General features: G+C 37.1%; 1 protein-coding gene across 1 annotated transcript in view; it reads right to left on the reverse strand.

The window, feature by feature from the left end:
- LOC104465989 (RNA-binding protein 33-like) overlaps window positions 1-22,416 on the reverse strand; it is a gene marked incomplete at both ends in the record, with an annotated part of 50,268 nt that extends 27,852 nt beyond the window's left edge. The window contains 6 exons of the mRNA XM_010079266.1: window positions 5,264-5,435; window positions 11,660-11,770; window positions 12,895-13,195; window positions 15,250-15,326; window positions 17,323-17,371; window positions 22,338-22,416. Of these exons, the coding sequence (XP_010077568.1) occupies window positions 5,264-5,435; window positions 11,660-11,770; window positions 12,895-13,195; window positions 15,250-15,326; window positions 17,323-17,371; window positions 22,338-22,416 (789 nt within the window). The remainder of the gene's footprint in view (window positions 1-5,263; window positions 5,436-11,659; window positions 11,771-12,894; window positions 13,196-15,249; window positions 15,327-17,322; window positions 17,372-22,337) is intronic.
- Window positions 22,417-22,832: the final 416 nt, after the last annotated feature.

Consider the following 22,832-nt stretch of genomic DNA (forward strand, 5'->3'; position numbering starts at 1 on the left):
ATCACATTCTCTCAGGCCTTAGTATGGTACTAAATGTGCACACTATGGATTTCTGAGGAAAATTAAGACAAATATACACTTGTCCAAAGCAATAAAAAGCATTAGAAGCAACTAAACCTACAACCTTATCCATCCTTAGCTGTCAGGAATGAAAAAGGTGGTTTAACAGGAAAAATGGAGTCCTGATTTCAAGCCTCCTTCCTGTCCACACCTGCAGCAAGTTCAGTTTCTTCACAGGTTCACAAGTGTGAAAGGGCTAACACGGGCTTTTAGTTGGTCTGCAGGAAAGAAAGATCACCAGCTCCTATATACTTATAGGAAGAAATGGCGTCATTACGTTGCAAAGCAACAGCTCTCCTCCCTTTAAGCAGAGAGCATCCAAATCCTGCAGGGCATCCTGGGCATGCTGCTAGCTAGAAAGTTGTTTTGGTTTTTTTTTTCCAAGAATAGGGCAGGCAAAGCAATTTTTCTCCTATCTTCCACACTACAACCCTGAACTCGGCAAGGTAGTTTGGAAAGCAAAGTTCAGTCATTGCAAAAAGTACCTACCACTGATGTTCATTAAAGACGATAAGAAGCTATTTTCCTACTAAACAGATCGCAAGTCACATGTGAGCAAAGCAATTCTTAATGAACCTTGGAAGAGAGCTAGGCATCCTACAAGGCAAGATCATGTCTGAGTCCCTCAGCCTCTTGAGCACATATGGAAGGACACTGAACAGAAAAAACTTCAGAAGAAAGAATGGACTGCTCCAACCAAAATGACTTCACAGCGCTGCGCTGATTAAGCTCGGGGAAGGGATGACAGCATCCAGGGCAAAGTCAGTCCTGATGATCTTTGGTGTGCAGGTACTTTTCACTCTCTTTAAAATGAAAACTAATTAATTGTTTTCCTACTTACTTTACACAAAAGTTCTCAAACTTTTAAGGCTCTGTCTTCAAAGGCACAGTCCATGTTTTTTTTTCAGACAGAAAAGTTAAAATGTGTGTAACACTGACCTTGGAAAAAATAACCCAACCAAAACAAAAACCTCCATGAATTCACTGCAGCAAGCATCATCATATTCGTACCACATCTATGACCACAAAGTACAATATAAGCATTTCATTTAAAAAAAAGAAAGGAATGTAAGATTACATTAACATCAAGCATACTTCCCTCACAACATGCCACTGAAGACAACAGCATCCTACCTGTAAAGAATTTTGCTTACACACAAAACTGCAGCTTCAGAGCCTCAGACACAGACTGCAAAAGTGAAGACTCATGCAGTGAACTAAACTCATGAATACCTTAAGTGCTTTATATGGCTATCAGTCACCACACAGAAAAATATACAGTCAGCTCAATTATTAGGTGGACTGTTTACCAAATTTGAGAGCATTGTGCCACACACACAGAGATCAAAGAGAGAAGGAAGTGTGGAAGCTGGTTTTGCAGGGAGGGGAGCAAGGAAAATAGTCCCTGCATTCCTTGAAAGCAAGATCAGACTGCTAACTAGAAAAGAGGTGACAAGGAAAGGAAGAAGAGATCTTCTTTCCCTCCCTAGACTCCCAAAGCACAGCCAGGTATTCACACGAAAAGGCCCGCTGCTTCCTCCTGGCTAAGAGCTTGTGTGAGTTGTGGCCAAAGCACACTGTGCCAGGCTGGATGCTGCCGTGCCCCCCAGTCGCTGTGTGCAGGCTGCTGCGGCATGCGGCCGCCGGCTCCTGCCTATACCAACTCTGAGCACAGGTCTCTGTGGCTACATCTGCCTTGGGTTGCTTCCTGGGTGCAACAGCAGTTAATCCCCAGGTCTGAAAATCCTACAATCCCTATTATCCTGGATAATACAGAGATCTACAACATAAATCACATTCCAGAACACCTATAAAATAATATGCATATGCATTTAAATACATATGCAATCTAAATTGAGATAGTAAATGTTCTGCTTGTTTTAACTTTTTTCTCCCCATCATCCAGACTCACAACCTGATTCTGAACACAGTGCAACAGGACAAAATTGAAACCATTAATTTTCATTTCCTAGTCTTGCTCAAAATCTCAGCTGCTAGTTACCAGCTAAACAGGACATAACAAAAGGTACTGCCACATCCAATAACATTTGTTATCACTGCAAATGGCTCTGCATAAGTGTAGAGGTTTATTTTGGTTTTTTAAATTAGGTACAGAGATAATACTTCAGTTTGGTGACGCCAAACAAAGCCATTTTTCTTCTTCACCTTCCCTAATGGGTAACTAAACACAGAGCATAATGACAATTCCAACTCCAGAAAGACCTCAACTGAAAGACAGTATAAATTTCTCAAAGATCATAAACTCAGTATCTGTAAAAATCAATTGCATAGTTGTCCTACAATACTTTTCCTTTAAACTTTTCAAAACCACTATTCACATTATCTTGAGTAAATAAATATTTAGAAAAGATCTTAGCTACATTCATGAGAATACTCTATTTTTACTTATTTTTACCAGCACACACTTATTCTCATCTTGACTGTACCGTTCTCACACACACAGTTAATGCAGTGAATCAGCAATTATTTTTCTAGTGTCTCTAAGTGTCAAGATTAATTTCACTATCGCTGGTAATAAAATGGTTTCAAACGACATCTTTAATCAGCAAGTAAGAATGCACTTCTCCAGTAGAGACAAGCTGTCACAAAAGGTCACCAAAATGTGACAGGATGGAAATTACGTTTGTAACTTCAACTGAAATGTTAATTCCTCTTTAAGTGTTTTTTCAACTACGTTCAGATTTTAAAGTAAGGAGATGTAGCTCTGCAATGTAGTTTCATTTTTAAACCAGTAGTATCTGTAAAAATTTGCTCTGTAAGCTCAAAAGCAAGCATATACTTATATGCAAACAAGTATTTTTTGCTGTTTAACTTCCCACCACATGGTCAATCATTTGGTGTTTTCATCAACAAATTAACATAAAAAGCTAGTATGAATAGAAACCATTTCAAAGCAGCAAGATTGTATTTTTGCCAAAGATTAGTTTCAAGAAAAGCTCTTTAGTTTACAGATTCATCCACATTCGCACCACCTTTTTCTTGTATCTCAGAGTTACATCCCAAATCACTCAAAACTAGACTTAAAAGTTAAGTCTAAACCAAATCACTGTTCCTTTAACAGTCAAGCTCCACTACAGGTTCTCTCCTCATGGGCTGGTTTTGCCTTTATATTAAACTATAGAGTAAATCCACAGATACACGAAAACGCATGTAACTGTCATTTAAATTGCAACTACGTGCAGAAATTTAGCCATTCCACCGCACTCTTATTTTTAAAATATTCTGTTTTGTAAAGCCACCAGCACCTTTTCTCTAAATAAGATCTGGTCCGTATGTGGTGTGTAGAAATATGGTCTTACGGTTGGAAACACATGTGGAATGCACCTCAGCTAAAACATCCCTTGCCCATACAGACTCTCCATGCCACTAAGAGGGTTCCCCTCAGTCTTACTCTAATCAGAATCAATTTATAATTATTAAAAGAATTCTGAATAAAGGTCCTTAATACACATTTTGCCTGAAATTGAAGAAGAGCTATTTGTTATATATGAACAAGACATGAGAACGATCTTGATGCAAAATCATGCATCAACATCTCACTCACAGCACGACACAGGCTACATGAATAACACTGTGAAAGTGTGGTTCAGCCTCTGCAGCTGACTCCTTGCTGCTCACAAACAAGTCCTCTTAGGCACAACGCCTTTGTTATGGAACTGAGGCTTCTCAATTTTTCCATGCATAGTAAAAGCCCAAATTCCTTGCAATTGAATTATAGAATTAGTAGGCTATGCAACAGGAGAAAAATCCTTAGAACTAACATCCTTCGCAAAGCAAGATTTTTAAGGTAAGAGGAAAACTTCATCAGTATGTGTTCAGGCAATCCAGGTATGTGCTCTGGGAACGTTAATTTCAAAATGCCCTGTTGCCCCAAAGACATCGACTCATCTGGAAAGAAAGCAGAAGCACCCAGCTAGCAAGTTCACACTGCACGGCACCCATCTTAAAGCAATCCTGTGTGAAGAATTCATCCCTACAGTCTGGCAAAACTTGAAATATCATCAAAAAATACATCTTCTCCCAGTGGTATCTGACAATTAGCCAACAGTATCTGACAATTTGCCTTCATTACCAGTTCACCTCTCTTGTGTATCTTGATTCTGTTCAAAAGATCAGGGCTTTTTCTCCGTAGTTTGAATTGATATGTTGGTTCAGTGGCAGAACTATGAGAATGGTATACCTTTCCGAAAGCAAAACTTAATTTCTGTCCATCTCCCTAATATCACCTTTTTAATTTGTCGTATTATTTATTAGTATTATTATTACCACCGCTGTAAGGCCAACATGAAGAGGCAACATAGTCATCCCCAGTGGGGCAGGTACATGCCAGAGAATTTTAAAAACACCAGCATCAGACACTTGAGTACCCAGGGCACGTGAAGGGTCTTTAAATGAACTCTCAAAATCATAAACCAATGTGACTTTATTTATAGACTAAAACAGAGCAGCCACAAGAAAGTTGCAAACCTACTGCTTCTTCTGAACTTGCAGTGGTAAATTCATTAGCTACAGGGAGCAGCCTTCCTAGACACAAACATGCTTGTGTTTTGCTACTCAAACACAAAGAAAAAACATCCTTTCAGACACTGCCTAAAGACCTGAGGTGGTATAAGAGATACAGATTGTTCCATGATAGAAAAGCTGAACCCCAAAACTGGGAAGTTCTGCATTTTTCTAACACACTCCCCAGAAAGTTACAATTTCTCTAGGCCAATCCAACAGTAGTAACATCACAGGTTCACAGCAGTTCCTGGGGGAAAACAGCAAACATGCAGGTATTTCATAGCAGAACACGAGTAAAAAGATTTGTGTTATAAACTGAAAACCTTCCAAGGATGGAAGTCCAAAAGAATTCCTTAAAATATATTCTACCACAATATGTAGTGAAACACAGATCAGATGGCTGCTGCTTGAAACAGGAAAGCTTTTAAAGACACCACAAAAGTCTCAACGAACAAACATTGCGCTGGTTTTCAAAACATGATATTCCCAAGGAGGCAGACACTACATATACTAGAACAGACTACAAATGACTTTGCACAATTGGATACAGGCCAGTCTAAGTTAGAATGTGACTGTTCTATATTTTACCATTAAACTCTATTCTAAAAGTTTTGACAAGCCTGTCTTTTAGTTTCTTTTATTATATCTCTTCAAAACAGTCCATGCCGAAAAACCTCACCCAAAGTTTCTGGAATGTTTCTCCTTTCTCTTGTCACATCTGAGAGCCTAATTATCGTTCCTTCTTTCCGTTCAGTTTTGAAACGTAATCGCCCAGACTCTTCGTCGTCATCCTCCTCTTCATCAGATTCTTCTTTTGTTTCCTCTTGAAGTTCCAGAGATTCAATAGCTGCCTGAATCACAAAATAGAGGACATGCATACTGAAACATCTACTTTCTTGTAATGAGTGTCACAAGAGGAAGCTCTCTTTATATGTCCCTTTGTATAAATTTTTCTGCCACTATACATTATTCCCATATATTATAACTCAGTGAACATTTAAGAGATACTACCAGAGTCAAGCAATACAGACATTAAATCATTATCTTTTTTTTCATTTGTTAACAACTGTCAGTAGCATGCTGTTAAAAAAAAAAACAAAAACAAAAACACACAAAAAAAGATAACCTTACATCTCAATTTTATTCCTCTAGGTCTGTGTACTTGTACTTGTCTTTACTTTTTCTACTCCTTGAATATTCTCCAATTTTAATTCGGCAATTGATGAAGTGAATGGAGAACAGGGTAGGATAAAACTTTAATATACTAAATTTGTATACTGCAATGCTACTTCCTTGTCTTCATTTACATTTCAGTTCTCTCTCTAACAGAGAACATTTATTTAGACAAAAAGTCCCAAGTGAAAATGCATCCCACTCCTTCAAATGAAAAAAAAAAAAAAACACCAAACAACATTTTCCTGTGCTGGCACGATAAAATATTCAGAATGTTACACAAGTTATATTTGATTTCTAAAGTTGAAAATTAGAAGCCTTCTAATACAGTATGATTTCCCATAAAATATTTGCTTACTGTGTATTTAGCTATTTCTTGTACAAGCCTACTTGCTCATTTCTTATAGCCTGCACATGCATTTTAATTCTTTGGAAAGCCACTAAGTACAGTGTAACTTTTATGTCACTTAAGGACAGTTAAAGAAATTAGTGAAATATAACATGCAAAAAACGTTTTAATCTTCTGATTATACAGATTGGTGCAGCAACTTATAGGAAAAAGGAACAGCAAATGTGTCAGTCAGGTGGACTGATACAAGTCACAAACCAAGAAAAATAATTAATGCCAGAATGATGCACGAGATTGCAAATTTCCTTATCCAGGAGTCCAACTTCATCCAAAACTACAAAGAAACATGGGAAGCAGGATCAGAGACAGGACATGGCAAGACAGTTTCTACTTTAAAAGCCAGCACACCGTATGAACTTGAGCTCAAAGCTACTCCACCTTTGGTCTGGTGAATAAATGGTCTGTATACTTTGTCACTGGGCTTTAATGGGCTACTGATCCCAAGTTATTTTCATTTTATCATTTACTTATCTCAGAATGTTTTATGCATTCCAGGCAAACATTCAAGCACTACATTTTCTGACCTCACAAAAAAGCTTTAAGATATAGCTCAGAGAATAGTCAAAGTTTACAAAAAGCACTAAGGCTTTATATTTTAAAAAGATACTTCATTTATAAAACAACTTTATCATATCAAAAAAATGCAACTAACAACAACAGACAGGATAGCAGTCAAAAAAAAATTCTTTCAAGACTGAAAGAAATCCAAACTTCAAAAGCAAACCCAAATTGAGCACAACTGGTCTGATTAACATATCCATGTATAATCAAAGCACCTCTGAGGACAGGCAGTTGAGACTCATGGAACAGAGGAGGGATGTTAACAAGGAAAGAGATGCTAAGGTGCTTTAATAAAAACAAACAAAAACAAAGAGAAAGACAGGGTTAGTATTTTACTTTCAAATGATGGACTCCCAAAAGAGAAAGGAGTAGCAATATCTCTATCAAATCTATGTTTTTAAATATCACAAAACCCATTATTTTACTGATTTAATGCTTGTCTTTAGAAACTTTCCGTTCAGGATCAAGATTTGGAACATGTCTCTGAGCACACCGAGCCTCCTGCTTTACTTTAGAGCATAAACCCCAGACACATCCCTTCTCTTATGTCCATGCCCCTTAAAAGCTATGTTGGAATTCCAGCTTTTATTCATCAAAGACTGGTCTCGGTCATGTAATCTCATCTGTGAGTGCAAAACTTACTCCTGCAAGGCTCTACATGTTGGTCTGACTGTAGAATCAGGACTAGAAAGGTTAATGCAGTCTGCATTGTCCTGAAAAATTTTGCAATGCTTTAATGAAATACTACAGAAAACACCAGTGGAAACTGTTACTTGTTGATAATTATTCACTCTGGAAATAAATATAACCATTCTTAAAAAAAAAAAAAAAATGCAAGTTGTAACAGACTACAACTCCTTTCCCATGCAACAGCAAAAAACATTTTCCAAAGTTTTCTAGACCAGTACTTATTCTGTTCTTAGCCACTTATACCTATTCTGTAGTTTTCTGGGTCTAACTCACTTAATTCATCAGTATAATGCTCTCTGCCACCTATTACTAAACAACAGCCATACAAGTGTTAAATATCAAAGACGAAAAAATCAAAGGAGCTAATGAAAGAGCAGGCACCAAGGCAAGGCAGTGCTCAAGAATGTCAAGCGACCCATGTCCAAGTCTGATGACACGTATTATTGAGGGATTTATACTAGTTGTGATAGAGACACAAATGTGTCTGACAGACAACCATATGTTCTCTACATATAGTTCCAGGAAAGGTTATCTGAGTTGTGTAGGAGCATATACCCTTTTCCCCACAATTTGTTCAACAGCTGTAGCATGCAAGACTTCTTTAGATCATCTTTTCCAACTTCCAGCCTAACAGGATGAGTTGTTTTGCCAAGATTACAGTATATTAATGGATTCTATGTTTCAAAATAAATTCATACAGGAAAAGACACAAGTGTAGACATCGAATTAACACATACTAGTACTTACAGGATTCTGTTTCATACTTACAAACATTAAGATCTCTGCATATACATAAACAGTCCTTGAAGAGCCGCTTGAGGTCGCTTGACTGGACTATCCAGCCAAGGCTTCTTAGCAACTCTCCTCTAAGGGAGCTTAACATTTCCCATTATGACACTCGCACAAAGTTACCAAAGAGCTTTGTTGACTCTTCATTACAAAGAAAAATAATGACCATTCTTCTACCACAAGGTCAGTGTTTTCTGCCATCCTCATTAACTAATTATGCCATAAATCTGAGCCACTGACTAGAACACTCCCCGCACTGCATTATGATCTGCTATGGAGAGAGAGTGAGTGCTCCTGCCCTGAACCTCTTACCAGGCAGCTGCAGGCCTGGTAACAGAGACAGCACAAGGAAAGCAGGAAAAAACACCAGCCAGCACAATAAATGCTGATCTTAGCACAGGATCCTCCTAAATCTGGGACTGTCAAGTGTTCTAGAGAGCTCGGTGACAGAGAGTGCCAAGATGTATGAAACAGGTAAATGCTGTAAAGGCTAAACCAGATTTCTTCCACGTGAAACATTACAAAAGTGAAACAAATAATTTTTTATTAACTAGCTAGAAAATAAGCAGTGGAGGCTTCTACCAGAGGCTAACACTGAAGTGGCAGCAATTGCTCAATCCTAAGTGATCAGGAAATAACAGAGAGCAGATAAGAGGATGTTACACCTATTCCAAGGGCACCTCCACAGAGGAAAAAAAGGGAATAAAAAACAAATCTAAGAGCTTCTAAATATGTTTAAAGCTTGGCTGTTTTGATTTGCACTCTTCTCATCATTTTCCTCCAGGCTGACATGTAGTATCTTCAAACTTGAACAAAAGAACTAAAATGCATAAGTTTTGGCTAAACAGAGATTGAACAACCCAACAGACAGATACATTGGCCATTTTTTTCCAAGTCTGTATCCTATCAAAAGGAAAGCAGTGTGCACCACTTGTTCATTAAATGTTTTCTTGATTTAAGTCCTCATCATTTTTTATCAGCATAACCCAAGACATAGTTTAAATTTATGCAATGAGAAACCACCATCACAGACTTCACAGGAGATTAGTTCCAATATAAAACAAAGAAATAATGAATTCTAATGCCAGGAGGTTACATTTTTATGAATGTTTCACAGACATAATTACTGATATTGTTCCTCTAAAAATATTTAGGACATGATAACTCATGTAGCTGACAGTTTTACCACACCTATTTGCTGCTGAAACTTCCGGGTATTAGGTTTTGCTTTGTACTTTAGGAAGGCAAAAATTGCTACATTTTTAAAGGAAGCTCCACACAGAGTGTTATTTATTCAAAATTCTAAGCACTGTTTCAAATTAAATATCAAGTGAAAAAGCACGCCTTGAACCTCATCTGGCCAAGGACTCAACCTTCTCCTACCTCTTCCTCAGACCTCCCATCCAAGTGCCACTCTTAAAAGGTCTCACTTCCCTTATTCACCAGTTTCCCCGCAGCATGTTCCAGTTCCCCAGCCATCCCCATCTTGGTTGATAAAGTTCTTCATGCAATATAATAAGGGGCTTTATTTGGTTTTAATGTGCAAACTGCTTAAAATACAACACCACCACACACTTTTCTCTATTATCTCACTCTCAAGTTATTCAGATGCCAACTTTCAATCAAGGAAGAATAATGCTATTTATTTGTACTGCGTCTATTACAGCTCCATTCTTGTGTTGCATTTTCTACAGGAGAATGCCAACAACTACCCTTCTTTACAAGCAGTGAACGTTATGAGATTTAAGGAGGAGTGTTGTTATATAACACTCCAATAAAGAACAAAACTATTCAGAGCTGAAGGCATGCATCTAACCCTATAATAAACAGATAGTGCGTACTCTACAAAGGTTCTCTCTCTCTCAGTGGTATTCTCATTTGCAGAGTGCAACTGCGAGCCTACTGACAAATGCTAATTAGGTACATATGAAATAATATAGGAATAAAAAGCCGGTACTTTGGAAACAAGGAACCTGTGGCAACCTGCAAGCCATCAGAATAAAGCCAGAATGTACATTAATTGAATAAAGATGTGGTCAAAATATTCACATTACATGATGAACAAATTCTCTAAAAGCTCTAGTAAAAAAAAAAAAAAAAAAAAAAAAAAAAAAAAAAAAAATTAAAAACTTGCATTAGTGTTATCGTTTGAATGAAAGGAATTTAATTCTGATTTGGGCAAATTTAGACAACATGATTATTACAGAAATCTTGCTAGTTCATACTCTAAAAAAATGAAGCTGTGTTTTTTCAAAGCAGTGAGTTTGACAGTGAATCCCAGCTATGTACTTGATTTTACATGACATGCAGTGCTTTCATCACCTCATACAGACTGTGGCTGCAGACAGCACAAATGCATCAGTCTGCTTTTAAAACATCAGAAGGAAAGTTCATATAATCCAGGGAATGAAGAAAAAGCGTTTAAGTGTTTCACAGTTCTTTGGAAGGGCAGATTTAATACTTAGGAAGTAGGAAATTAACTATGTTCAGGTGTAAGATGGCATGCTTGCAACAGCAAAGACTGAATAATGCAGGTGGCCCCTTTCAATGCATCTCCCTTCACCTCCCAAAGAATGTTGTGTTATTAGAGTAAGTTTGATACAACTAGAGTATCACAGCACACCCATTTATTAGAACTTCATAGAATAATGCTGCTGTGTCCTTGAATTAATTTCCTGATGAGTTAAAGCTCCAAAGACAGACACAATCTGACTATACTTCTCAGCAGGTAATCCATTCAATCCTATTTAATTAAGAAATGGAATAAAACTAATACTAAAGCAGATTCCTAAAATCCCACATCAAAAATTTGCTGCAAATTAATAACTGGTATGATACCACTGTTCCAGGCTATAACCAGTAAGCATATACTTGATGTAAGTTTTTGGCATAAGTGCTCTTTTTCTAAATGAAATAATTCATTTTTTCCTATTTGAAGAATTAAGGTAAACTTCACAGAAATTTCAGTCCCAATACAACTTCTTTCAAAACAACAAACAATCTGACCTTTGCCTTTCTAACATACCAAACGTTCCATGCTCATGTTCCTCCTCAAAGTAGGATACCCAAGAACTGTATCTACACTCCCAACAGCAGCAAATTATCCATCTGGAAAGTGAGGCACCACAGCTATCAGAAATTTAACAGACAGCATGCAGTATTACTATCATTCTCCTACCCAAAAGGGCCCCTGAAGTTTTAATACTAAAGCTAAGATTAAATATGGACATTTTGAGCTCTCCCTTACAATTTTCATCCCAAGGGGGAGAGGGGACCCAATGTATCTGACAATATAGATGTTATCACAGTTCATCCTATACAAAGAGTAATGTTACCAATAACTGAACACTGGCAAAGTTGCATCAGTTCTTACCCAGCAACATGGACAATTCTACACACTCATGTTCTGAAACAACTAGTTAGTTTTAAGTTTCCATTAAATTCACAACACACCTCTTCTGATTCATTTGCCATTGTCTGAGATTCTTCCAGCTCCTCATCTGCTGTATATTCTTCTTGTTCTTCCATTGCCTGCTCATTATACGACTGCATGTAATCTTCATCCTAAGGCAATAACACCAGAAGGTGAAAAGACAGTCCAACTTCACAGAATCGCAAACCCATTAAGAGATGGGGTCTGTATGCATTGTGACTGTTTCCAGAACTAGAAAAGAAGTATTGTATCTATCAGAACTGTCAATTATAAGTGACATATCATATAAGGTGTAATTAGTAGTGCTTTTAACTAGAAACTAGTTTCAACATTATCAAAAACATAACCAAAACAGTTTTCATTCAGATCCCAGAAATGTCATCATAAAGATGCCATCTATTACTGTTTGCTTCACCTACTTCTACACTTCTACCTCCTTTGATTATAAATTCATGAAGCAAACCCTGCAGTACTCTCTTACCAAAGGAAACGTGTCTATAGCACATACACATTAACATCAGATTTTACCCCCCAAAAAAACAAACATTCTTAAAACATTCTGCTAGTGTTTACATATGAATGGGTTCAATTCTGAACAATTATGAACATAAGCAAAATTACTTAAAGGTTTTGCTTTTGTTTTATATTTTAAAACACCTCACTGATCACATACAGTTTTCATTAAGATTAAATCATTTCCCTAGTAATTAAAGCCAGTGTATGTTCTCTAATACACTGCTTAAATTATATTGAATTATGCAGGTGACATTTTCTGAACTAACCTCCAATCTCTTTATTCAGGTTTAGACAGTTCTCACTTACAATAAGGATGAATGAGCAGGACATCAATCACTTTGGGATATTAGCACCTTAAAGATGTCTTTAGCAGGTCAATAATCTTTTCACCTTCGAAGGACTTTATCAGATCTTGTCTAAAGCCTGGATAAAAGCTTTTGCATTAAGTACTTCTAACAATTGGCAGTGTATCTCCACCACACAAAGCTGTTTTCTTCCTTAAGGATACAATCCTCAAGGTCATGATTCCCAACTGCCTTCCAGCATGACAAAGGAGTATTACCTACCGCCAAACAAGCTGTCAACACAAACTTTGTCACAGCCTAGATAAAGAAACTGGCAGACAGTGATAATAGGTCTAATTTCCCCTCCTCCCTAGGGAGGTAAACAGATTTCAAATCAGTCTAAAACCCTATGCACGTGAAGCCATGTTATCTTTGAAGATACAAAAGAAACTCACTGGAAATTCATCTAAGGGTTCATTGATTTCAAGGTCTAGCACTTCATCTTCTTCTCCAGGCTCTTCCCCATATTCTATTTGGTCTTCTGTCAGTTCAGGATCATTGCCTTCATAATGTCCTTCCTCTGCATATTCTGAAGCATATACTTCAGGTGCTTCAGATTTGTCATAACCAATTTCATCTTCCCCGTGGTCATACTCAGACTCATGTTCTATTGATGGATCATTGATGGTCTCAGACAGTTCGTATGACGTAAGTAAGCCAGACGTAGCACTGAGGCTAACTGTGACACCTTGAGCACTACGGTATAGTGGAGGGAAAAATTCAGCGGTTGAAGCACAACAGTCAACTAGTCACAAAGATTTATCAAAACAAAGCCAGCAAATACAAATTCTCTAAGTTGGTGTGCAAAATTATACCTCACACACTATTTGACTCCATGCCACGTTCTCATAACGCATACTGTACTGCAGCTTATCACCAGCTGCAGGCTATTTGACCAGGGGAATCAAACCAACCATATGGTTTAGCAGGTCAAACTGGAAAAAGTCCTGCTTGGTAACCAAAGCAGACTGGATTCAATTTTAATTCCAAGACTGACAAAAAACACACAAAATTGCTATAACTTCATCCCTTTTCCCAATCTTTCAGAACATGCTAGTAAATTATTTTTATTAAGTGTATTAATATTGTTTAATTAAAACTTATGTTTTTATGACAGATTTTATATTCTACTTAATGCAAAATATCCAGTCGAACTGTCATTTAAATGCCTAAGACCTTAGTAACAGCACTGGCACAGACACTGAAAAAAACAATCGATATAAAAACTGTCAAATTTATAACCTGGAGGAAAAGCAAAACTCAGAATTTACTGTTTACAATAGCTAGTGCCATCAACACATAAAAGAGCAACTAACCACCTACAGACTAGTTAGAAAAGAAGGGGGGAAAGCTCTTCTTGATTTGAGGGCCCAGGTAAAAGGAAAACATATATTTTTTTAATTGCATTCCTATCATTCACTATTTTCCTAAATTTGGGGGAACAAGATCCAGGCAGCTCTGAGCTATTTGAATCTATAAAACGGAGAAGATTTAACACGAAAATGAAGGCATTATGCAGGATTATCATTATCCTCCCAACTACAGGGGCATAAATGAGTTCGAATGGAAACAGAGGGATAGGGGAGAGGGGCAAGGCTCTCGCTCTCTGGCAATAAAACTGCTAAAAATGCAAGACTTGTCTACAGAAACCTGCTTCCACTGAGCAATATTATCACATTTCAGATACTTTCTCATCACTTGTGCAGTCACATAGCCATCCCTGCTCCCCAGGGCTCACAAGGCAGAAATTCAGAGAAGAAACAGCAAGACTGTAACTGGGATTCCCCATTTTGAAAGGAACAGTCCAACCCTCACTCCTGCAGGGAGGAAAACAGCAGCCAGTGGAGAGACTGATGGTCTGCAGTACTTCACCACACCCTCACCAATCCAACACAGAGACAGGACTCCTTACCCTAATTCCAGCCATGGACAGATAGGAGATCTCAGAGCAATATATATATATGTATGTATAACATATATATGTATTTTCACTCCCCTTCAGATGACATGCCTGCATAGCATGCAGCAAGTAAAGGAAAAGCTGTCAAAACACATAGGCCATTGAAAGCAGCAGTGGCACTGCATCACTTCTGCATCAGAAGCATCTCTTTCAGTCTAGCTTGAAAAGTAAAAATGTCAAGACACTCATTTTGACTTGCAGTGTCCATAATTCAGTTGTGGAGCTGTATCACCACAGAGCTTTCACAGGGCAGGATCCTCAGTAAATGCCCATGGAAGTACCTGCTCAAGTCTATGCACTCTGTACAAAAGTTTCTGCTGTGTAATTGTACACAATTATTTAAGGCACAAATCAAGCCTTACAAACTATGAAGCTCCTCTCCTCCGGGTCTTGGGAGGTAAAATACATTTTTAAAAGAAAGATGGCAGAAAGCGTCTTTACAGGAGAAGGAAGCCTACAATGATACCAAGAAGGCACAGAACAAGAGCTCTGTAAGAATTTATAAATACTTCTAAATGCTCAGGAGATGACGCAGCTTCTTCTTCATAACCTTTTTTTATAGATTTGAGTTAAATTTATTAGATTCAAACAGAAAAAAAATCATTTTACCGAAATGCTAACAATGCTACAGAACACATCATATATACATCATTAAGTAGCTGGCTAGGTAAAAAGCAAAACTCTTTTATGTATATACCAATAACTTCAGTTTAGTAGTTATTAGTTATCAGTAGTAATAGGCATTAATAGCTTTGAGTTATCCAAAGTACAAGATTTAGAAAAGTAATACCGAAATTCTTGCTCCTCTTCATTGTCACTTTGCAGAAGATCATCATTCAGCTCTTCATCTGACAAGTCTGACTGATTCTAGGTTTCAGAAAAAGTCAATCATGAATATAAAAAAGGATATAAACTTTTAATTAAGTAGGTAATTAAATTACTGAAACTTCTAAACACTAAATATTTTCAATGAAGAATGCATCCCATACTAAGATCATATCTTCAATGAAATCACCTAATTCTATGAGAAAAAATACACTACACAAGACAACAAACATGAAAATAAATGTTTGACAGTCTTATGGAAATTTTAAAAAAATCAAAATTGCCTAGCTGTCAACATGTTTCACTGATGCATTCCCAAGTATAGTCAAAGATGACAACTTACTTAAGAAATACCAGAAAGAAAGAAAGGTTAGCTTTAGTACACTGCCTTGTGATCTTGAAGCATTAAGCAAGTCAAGAAAATCCACTAAATTACTGCAGTTTCTAGAGAGCAGAGATACTTGGGAGACTAGAGCAAAGGATGTGGTGGTATGAAGAAAAGAGAAAAACCATAATTAGTTTGTAAGTTAAGAAAAAAACCAGAAGAAAATACAGGGCCTCTTCTGAACTCCTCCTAATTTGTCCATCATACTTTCAGTTGTTCCATTTATCCTTTTTTTTTTAAATAATTACCCACTATGAAGAGATAACTCCAGTTTTGCTCAGAAACATTATTTCCATCCTTTAAAGTAGGGGCAGAAAGGTTATACAAGGGTAGATTTATCTAAAAGTACTGGGATGAGATCAAGTAAAAGCAAATTTAGCCTAAATAGCTCAGGGAAAACTTCCTGAGAAATCTATCACTACTTCACCGTATAAGTCGATACCCACAGATACTACTCAGAGCCCTGTAACATGGCAAACCAAAAATAAGAACAGAAAAAAGCACAAGAACACATAATACATTGGAGAAATCTGGAATTAGCATTCACACAGTTCGGGTTTGTTTGGTTTTCTTTAAGATAAGTAGCTTTATCAACTCATGTCTCAACTACAAAGATTGATGCAATGCTAACTGCTCATACACACATCCGCAACCCCTATCCTCCTGTAATTTTATTTTATTTTTTAAACCAGTACATGAGTCAAAGGAACTTCCTATCTTTAATACAGATTTCAAGCTAATTTCCAACATTTAGAGTTTGAATACAAAAACTACATCAATTAAACCTCAACTTTTACTAGACTGGGTTTCTTAACAAATTCATCTTCAACTAAACCTTTAGAAACAATTATCTAATATAATTCATTTAGCAGATAAAGTGGAGAAAGAGGGACTAGCCAGTTTTGATTTCCCAAACAGAAGCCCTGTCTTCACCTGCAGATATCTGCCAAAACCAAACATATTTATTTCTTTTCATAGAGTTGAATTTTGGCGACAGGTATCAGACAGAGGAGTCTATAGCAGACATGGGGAGACTTCTTTATGTTTTCCAGGGCTATCTGCTCCCATATTCCTCCTTCACTATAGAAGGGGAAGTCCTCTGCCTACTCACCAAAGCAGCAGTGGATTGTGTGGAGTAAGTGGATCTTTAATAGACACCACTGATTGCTTTTTTATTTACTGTCTGGTATTTACTGCTGGTATTTTGATGAGTAACTTCTAATAGCCAGGAAAATGGCAGTTGAAGTGAATTCTCCAGAATGTTAATCAACACTCAGGAGGCATAACTGGGTTTTTCCTTTTTTTTGTTTTTTTTGTTTTTTTAAGTAAATATGAGCTATAGAGAAACTGATTTTGAGAACCACCTCCTTTTTGAAATGTGTTATGAGAAGAAATATTACATCAGAAAAAAAAAATTTTTCTAAAAGTTATATTTTAAAAAGCCACACTTGGAAGTCTTTCATAAAAAGAAACAGAGCTCTGGGTGCAGAGCACTCTGGCAGCAGGGCAGATCTCGAGTACCTGTGGCTGTCAGGCTTTGGGAAGGTGACCGTGAAATACATAAAAGGCCACACCAAACAACTGAAGTGGGCAAGCTGAACAACATTCACATTTTAATATCTGTAACAATTCACTTTCATGCACATCTCTTACCTTTTTGCCAGTTAGCAAATCCTCTCCAAGCAAGTCATCATCAAGTTCACTGGAAAAAATTAACAAATTTAAGTTGAACCTTAGAAAACCAAACACCATATAGGGTATACGCCTTAAAAAACTAACTTGAGGATAACTGTCCCTGAGTCTGCACAAAGCTTTCCTTTTAGCAAAGCATTCAGCAAGTTGAAAAAGGAGATACATATTTTAAGTGAAACAACAGACCATACATACTAAGTAAGACTGTTGTTGCCCAGTCATTTTATTTTCATATTCTCTCCTTTTGATATCCCTACAACTGTAACACAGCACATAAACCTAGACAAAGGGTAGGCATTTTAACCACAGTTAGCTAGGTCCCCACTCTAGATCCTTCACTTCCAGGCCCTTTGAGCGTATTGTTCAAACTTCCCACCAGGAAAGAAGCAAGTGAGACAGTAATGTCCTGGGGGCAAGACTGTCTACAGGCCATCATGTGGCCCAAGCTCCACTTCAGCCAGGAGGCACTGGGAGGCCAGCTGGCTTGGGAGCCACTTATGCCTAGATCCTTCATGAATACTTTATTCCCTCGTCCTCAAGTTAAAGGTAAGGTCAAACAGACATTTGTAGGATGACAAAATCAAATGCATGCTTCAGCATCTTTGTAAGTGCAGCTAAGAATTCGGACAGCATAGAAATACTTGGCTTACAAAACTTTTTTGTCCCATAGGTAGAATGCAACACAAAGAACTACAGTCCAGGTTAAACTTTAGGACAACTTTTAGGACAACGAAAGAATTATCAAGTGACAGAAATAAACAGATTCCCCCTTCTAAGGTCCTTCCCAACCCAAACCATTCTATGATTCTATAATAAACACTTATTACTGACAAATGCCTGTATTAGAACATGCATGTCTTAACACTAAAATGAGATGCCAGTGACTGGAAATATGAGGTGTAATTCAAGAATATGAGACTATTTCTACCTCCACACCTTAAAAAACAGAACAAAAAGACCAAAAAACATGCCTTAGAGACTACATAAAAATTAAATACCTCAAAGTAAGAGTGGTCTGTATGAACAGAATAGGAATATGTTTAAGAGTTCCTTAGGACTACACAGGAAATAACTGAAAACGGGGAGGCAATCCTAAAACATAAATCAGTGCTAAGAGCTGCTTTTGCAGACAGATACATCTCTTTCAGAGCTGGTTACTGTACAGATAATGACAGGGGAGAATAAAAATCTTGTGGGCTAGAAGAGAACAGATGATATTCCAAATCAGCCCTAAACAGGACATTATCATCAGTACACAGCATTTGTCCACAGTTACTGATCTCAAACAGTTCCAGGAATTACCGAACATTAACAAATAGCAATTGTTTTGTGCTCACAGCAATATTAAACAAAAATTGGGACATAACACATATCATACATTCCAAAGAGCAAAGTGACTAGAATTTAAGCCCTTTATTTCAGTGACAGAAAACTCCACATAACAGAAATGGTTGCAGAAGAATTTAGAGACAAAACTGAAGGAGGAAAAGTCACTAATCTCTTCAAACGCCAGTAATCTGACAAATGCACCAAAAGGCTTGAAAGTACTTCCTACCACTATGGTCCACCACTGGCAGCTTTTCACAAAACTGCACTAGAAAAATTCCAAAAGATGGCAAGAGCATGAGTTACAGTAGCAGCATTCAAAGACAAAAAACAAGTTGACATAGTAAGAAATTCAGATCAAAAAGGAATGGAAAAGAAAGCAAAAGACTAAATTATCTAAACATAGTTAAGGCTATTCAATATTTTACTAAAAAACACTCTCAATGTGTTTTTAAAAAAAAAAGATTAAACATCTGGTCAACAGAAGTAATTCACACATATTCTAGATTTTTAAAAGCTTTGGCTTACTACTTGACAGTCAAAAAAATTAGCACTAGCACATAAATGAAGCTCATAAAAGAAACAAGTGTTTCACAGAATGGCCCTCAAAACCTACTACAATATTCAGTGTCATTCAATATTTTCATCGATAAATTAATAGAAGAAAAATCACCATTGGTAACTTTCTGAATAAACAAAGTAACAGTGAAAAGCCTTCACAGTAAAATGGACCTTTTCAAGCTTCTTTTAAAATAGACAAATCTGAAGTTACCAGAAAGAAGAGAGAGCATAATTAAGAGATCTGTCACAAAAAAAAAAAAAAAAAAACCACAAAAAAAACCCAAACAAACAAACAAAAAAAACCAACAAACAACCACGAAACACAGCCAAAACCCTCAGATACTAAAAGATCTTAGGCTAGCTGAGAAAAAGACAACAATATATGGTTGCAATCTGATATCACAAAGTCACATAAAATAAATCTAACTGGAATAAAAGTACACATCTGTGATAGTTCCAAAGGCAACTTACCCTCACTATCATCAAGACAACTGTCTCTCCAAAGCCACAGTTCTAGGAAATTAGGGTTAAAATGATGGAAGAGTTCACTGCTTTCACAAGAGACAGACCCATTTCCTCACCTTCCTCAAGTCCCAACACATAACATTCCCCTAACTGAACAAATTCAGCTCAACAAATGAGGAAAATAAAATAATAATAAAAAGACAACAAAAGGTGGAAAGTTTTCTGTCAGTGTAGAGAAATGAGTAATCTCAGAGAAGGGTCAGAACAAGCAAATTTCAGCACAAGTCAACTATTAAATCAGCCCTGTCATCGCACAGGATAGGATCAGAACTGAACGTTTTTCCCAAAAACCAAACTTTGGGATAGTTACAGAGATAAGTGTATAAATTAACAGCCCATGATAAAGACGTCAGACTGGTCCTTTCTGGCCTCCAATTTCATGAGCATGACTCATTAAACATAAGCAGGAGCAGGGACACAAGTGTTTCAGGAAAAGAATTTGTAAAAAAATGTAATGGGAAAAATTCTCCAAGAACAATGTTACATTTGTACTCCCAAATAACATGGGTCTTCCAATTCTGTTATCACCCTCCAGTGTCTAAGGAAAGAGATCCAGAAATTCAAAATTATTTAAATGACTGGGGGATGGCACTCAGTTAAGTAGCAACACAGTAAGAGTTGATGGTTGATCAAGATGTATGACTAACAGCATAACCCCTCCACCCTCCCCCACAAAAAAAAAAAAAAAACAACAAAAAAAAAACCTACTTAGGTTGCAAAACAAAGCATTAAAGATTAAAAAACACAAGTCTACTCTGTTCATGCAGCCTTTCTCCATCTTCAAGAAACTGTATCCTACACCGAATCAGGCCAGTAGTTAAAAAAATTCAAGTAATTACATTAGGCAAGAACATATCCATGTACTGCATTTGTAGTTGCCCAGACACAGAACTTAACACTTTCAAAGACAGCTTGTCAATCTAAAAATAATAATTTTAAAAAAACAATATAAATTCCACCACATGCAGTTGTAAAAAACATTTTCTGAAATGATCAGCAAGATGAAACTCTGGAATCTCCAGCACTGCACCTGAAACCACTTCCCTTACACTTTAACTAAACAATATTATTTTTGATCATCTATCTTTATATGCAGCTAATAGTAAACACATAAATGAAAACTTTTTTTCTAAAACTGAATCCTTGTGTGCCTCAAAGTCTCAGCTTGGTGAAAATACTCTATAACCCTTCTCAAGGCCTATAAAAATAGCTTTGCCACAGGGAGTTTACCATTGACAATAAGCTTACAAGTTCAGATATGACAGCTGTTTGACCCTTCCAAACTTTCTGATGAAATAAGAGTAGGACAGCTGAAACAAATATGACCAGCCAGCATCTAAGAGCCCACCTATCATGCCATGAAGTCAGCAAAGGCAAAAAGTTCAGAAAATATTCTAATACAAAGCATTTTACTTGTAATATCGGCTTCAGTATTTCTGAATACCCAGAGCTGGGGATGGGAGGCAGCACAGTGCAGTGACCCAGCCTGAACAAGTTATTTTAATTACACTCTCAAACTAGATCAGTTCCTTGATGCAGTTCACCATCCAACCCACAAATAGCTGCGCTGGCATGACAGAGAGCAGGCACCCCTCACCAGCATACAGCAAAACACCCTGTATACCGAAGCCAGTTATTGTCCAAATTTCTTATTCACTCTTACTCACCTCCTAGAGCAATGGAAACTACCCACTTAACCTAGCAGAAGAGCACAGAAGAGGAAACCAATCCCTCCAGAATAATGATAAATCTAGAGTAGCTGATTCACTCCAAGGGTTCAGCTCAGTGGAAAACTGCTTAGGGTAAAATTTGTTTACTACAATCACTTGAATGATTATTAGAAAAGAGAAAAACCTATTTGGAGTGGTTTTTTCCTCCTTTTTACAGTGAAAACTACTGGCAAAGTTTGAACAAGTGTCCCTGTTACTATAAAGGAATAATAAAAAAAAGCAACCCCACAAAAAAGTGAAAAGTTTTCTCCCAAGAATAGATAAGTCTAGCCAGCACCTTGATTCAGGTCTTTCCCAGCTAGAGTTCCCTTACGTAAAAGAACATCCTCCTATTCTCTCCCAAAATAACCAAGTTTGTACATACTTCAAAATCTCCAGAACAGTCATATTTTTCTATAGAAGCCCACACCTAAGCTCCATTATTCTCCTACAATGTAAAACTGAAGAACGACTTGGAGGACAAGAATTTAAATAACAAGTTAAAAAAAAAAATTAAGCTGGGCAAATTCAAGCACTAGCAAAAATCTAACTATTTAAACCACTGAGATCTAGTAAATATTTAAAAAGAAAACCAGGACATTAATTGCAAAGTTAATTCCACACCACAAATACTTTGTATTTTAAATGGTATCTCTTCATAGTGCTCTCTACACCCCTCATACTCCTATGTGTTTGGCACAATCTAGCATTGGCTGACACATGCATAACAACCAACATCTTAATTAGTATCTAAATGTGTGCTACACTAAGTGTTAGAATACAAAATGCCAGAATAGGAAAACAGAGCAATGTAATTCAGCATACTGAAACGGAACATGAAAATATTCCACCTACCTGTCCCAGTCGTCATCTCCAGCTCTTCTTCTCCAAGACCTTTCTGCACCAGGCTTATCAAACTGATCAAAGTCATCATCTGTAAAGAAGGTGACTACATTAAATAATTCAATGAAAGGTTTCTGAAGCAACAACTTAGGTGGGATGGGGGAGGGGGAATGTTGTTTTATGAGAAGATGCAAAAATACCTTTTTCTACTTTCCATTTTAACATGAAGAAAACAGACAAATACCAACAGGCTTCAATAATAATTAAAAAAAAAAAATAAGGTACTAAATAGCTTCCCTTTTTCTCACTATTATTCTCCGGGGAAACCTCATTGCAGCCTTCCAGTACTTGAAAGAAGCCTATAAACAGCAGGGTGAGAGACTGTTTACAGGGGCTGATAGTGACAGGATGAGGGGGGATGGTTTTAAACTAAGAGAGAGCAGATTTAGGTTGGATATTAGGCAGAAATTTTTCACTCTGAAGGTAGTGAGGCACTGGAACAGGTTG

The sequence above is a fragment of the Pterocles gutturalis genome, unplaced genomic scaffold (genome assembly GCF_000699245.1).
Source record: "Pterocles gutturalis isolate BGI_N339 unplaced genomic scaffold, ASM69924v1 scaffold8571, whole genome shotgun sequence".
NCBI classification, from domain to species: Eukaryota; Metazoa; Chordata; class Aves; order Pterocliformes; family Pteroclidae; genus Pterocles; species Pterocles gutturalis.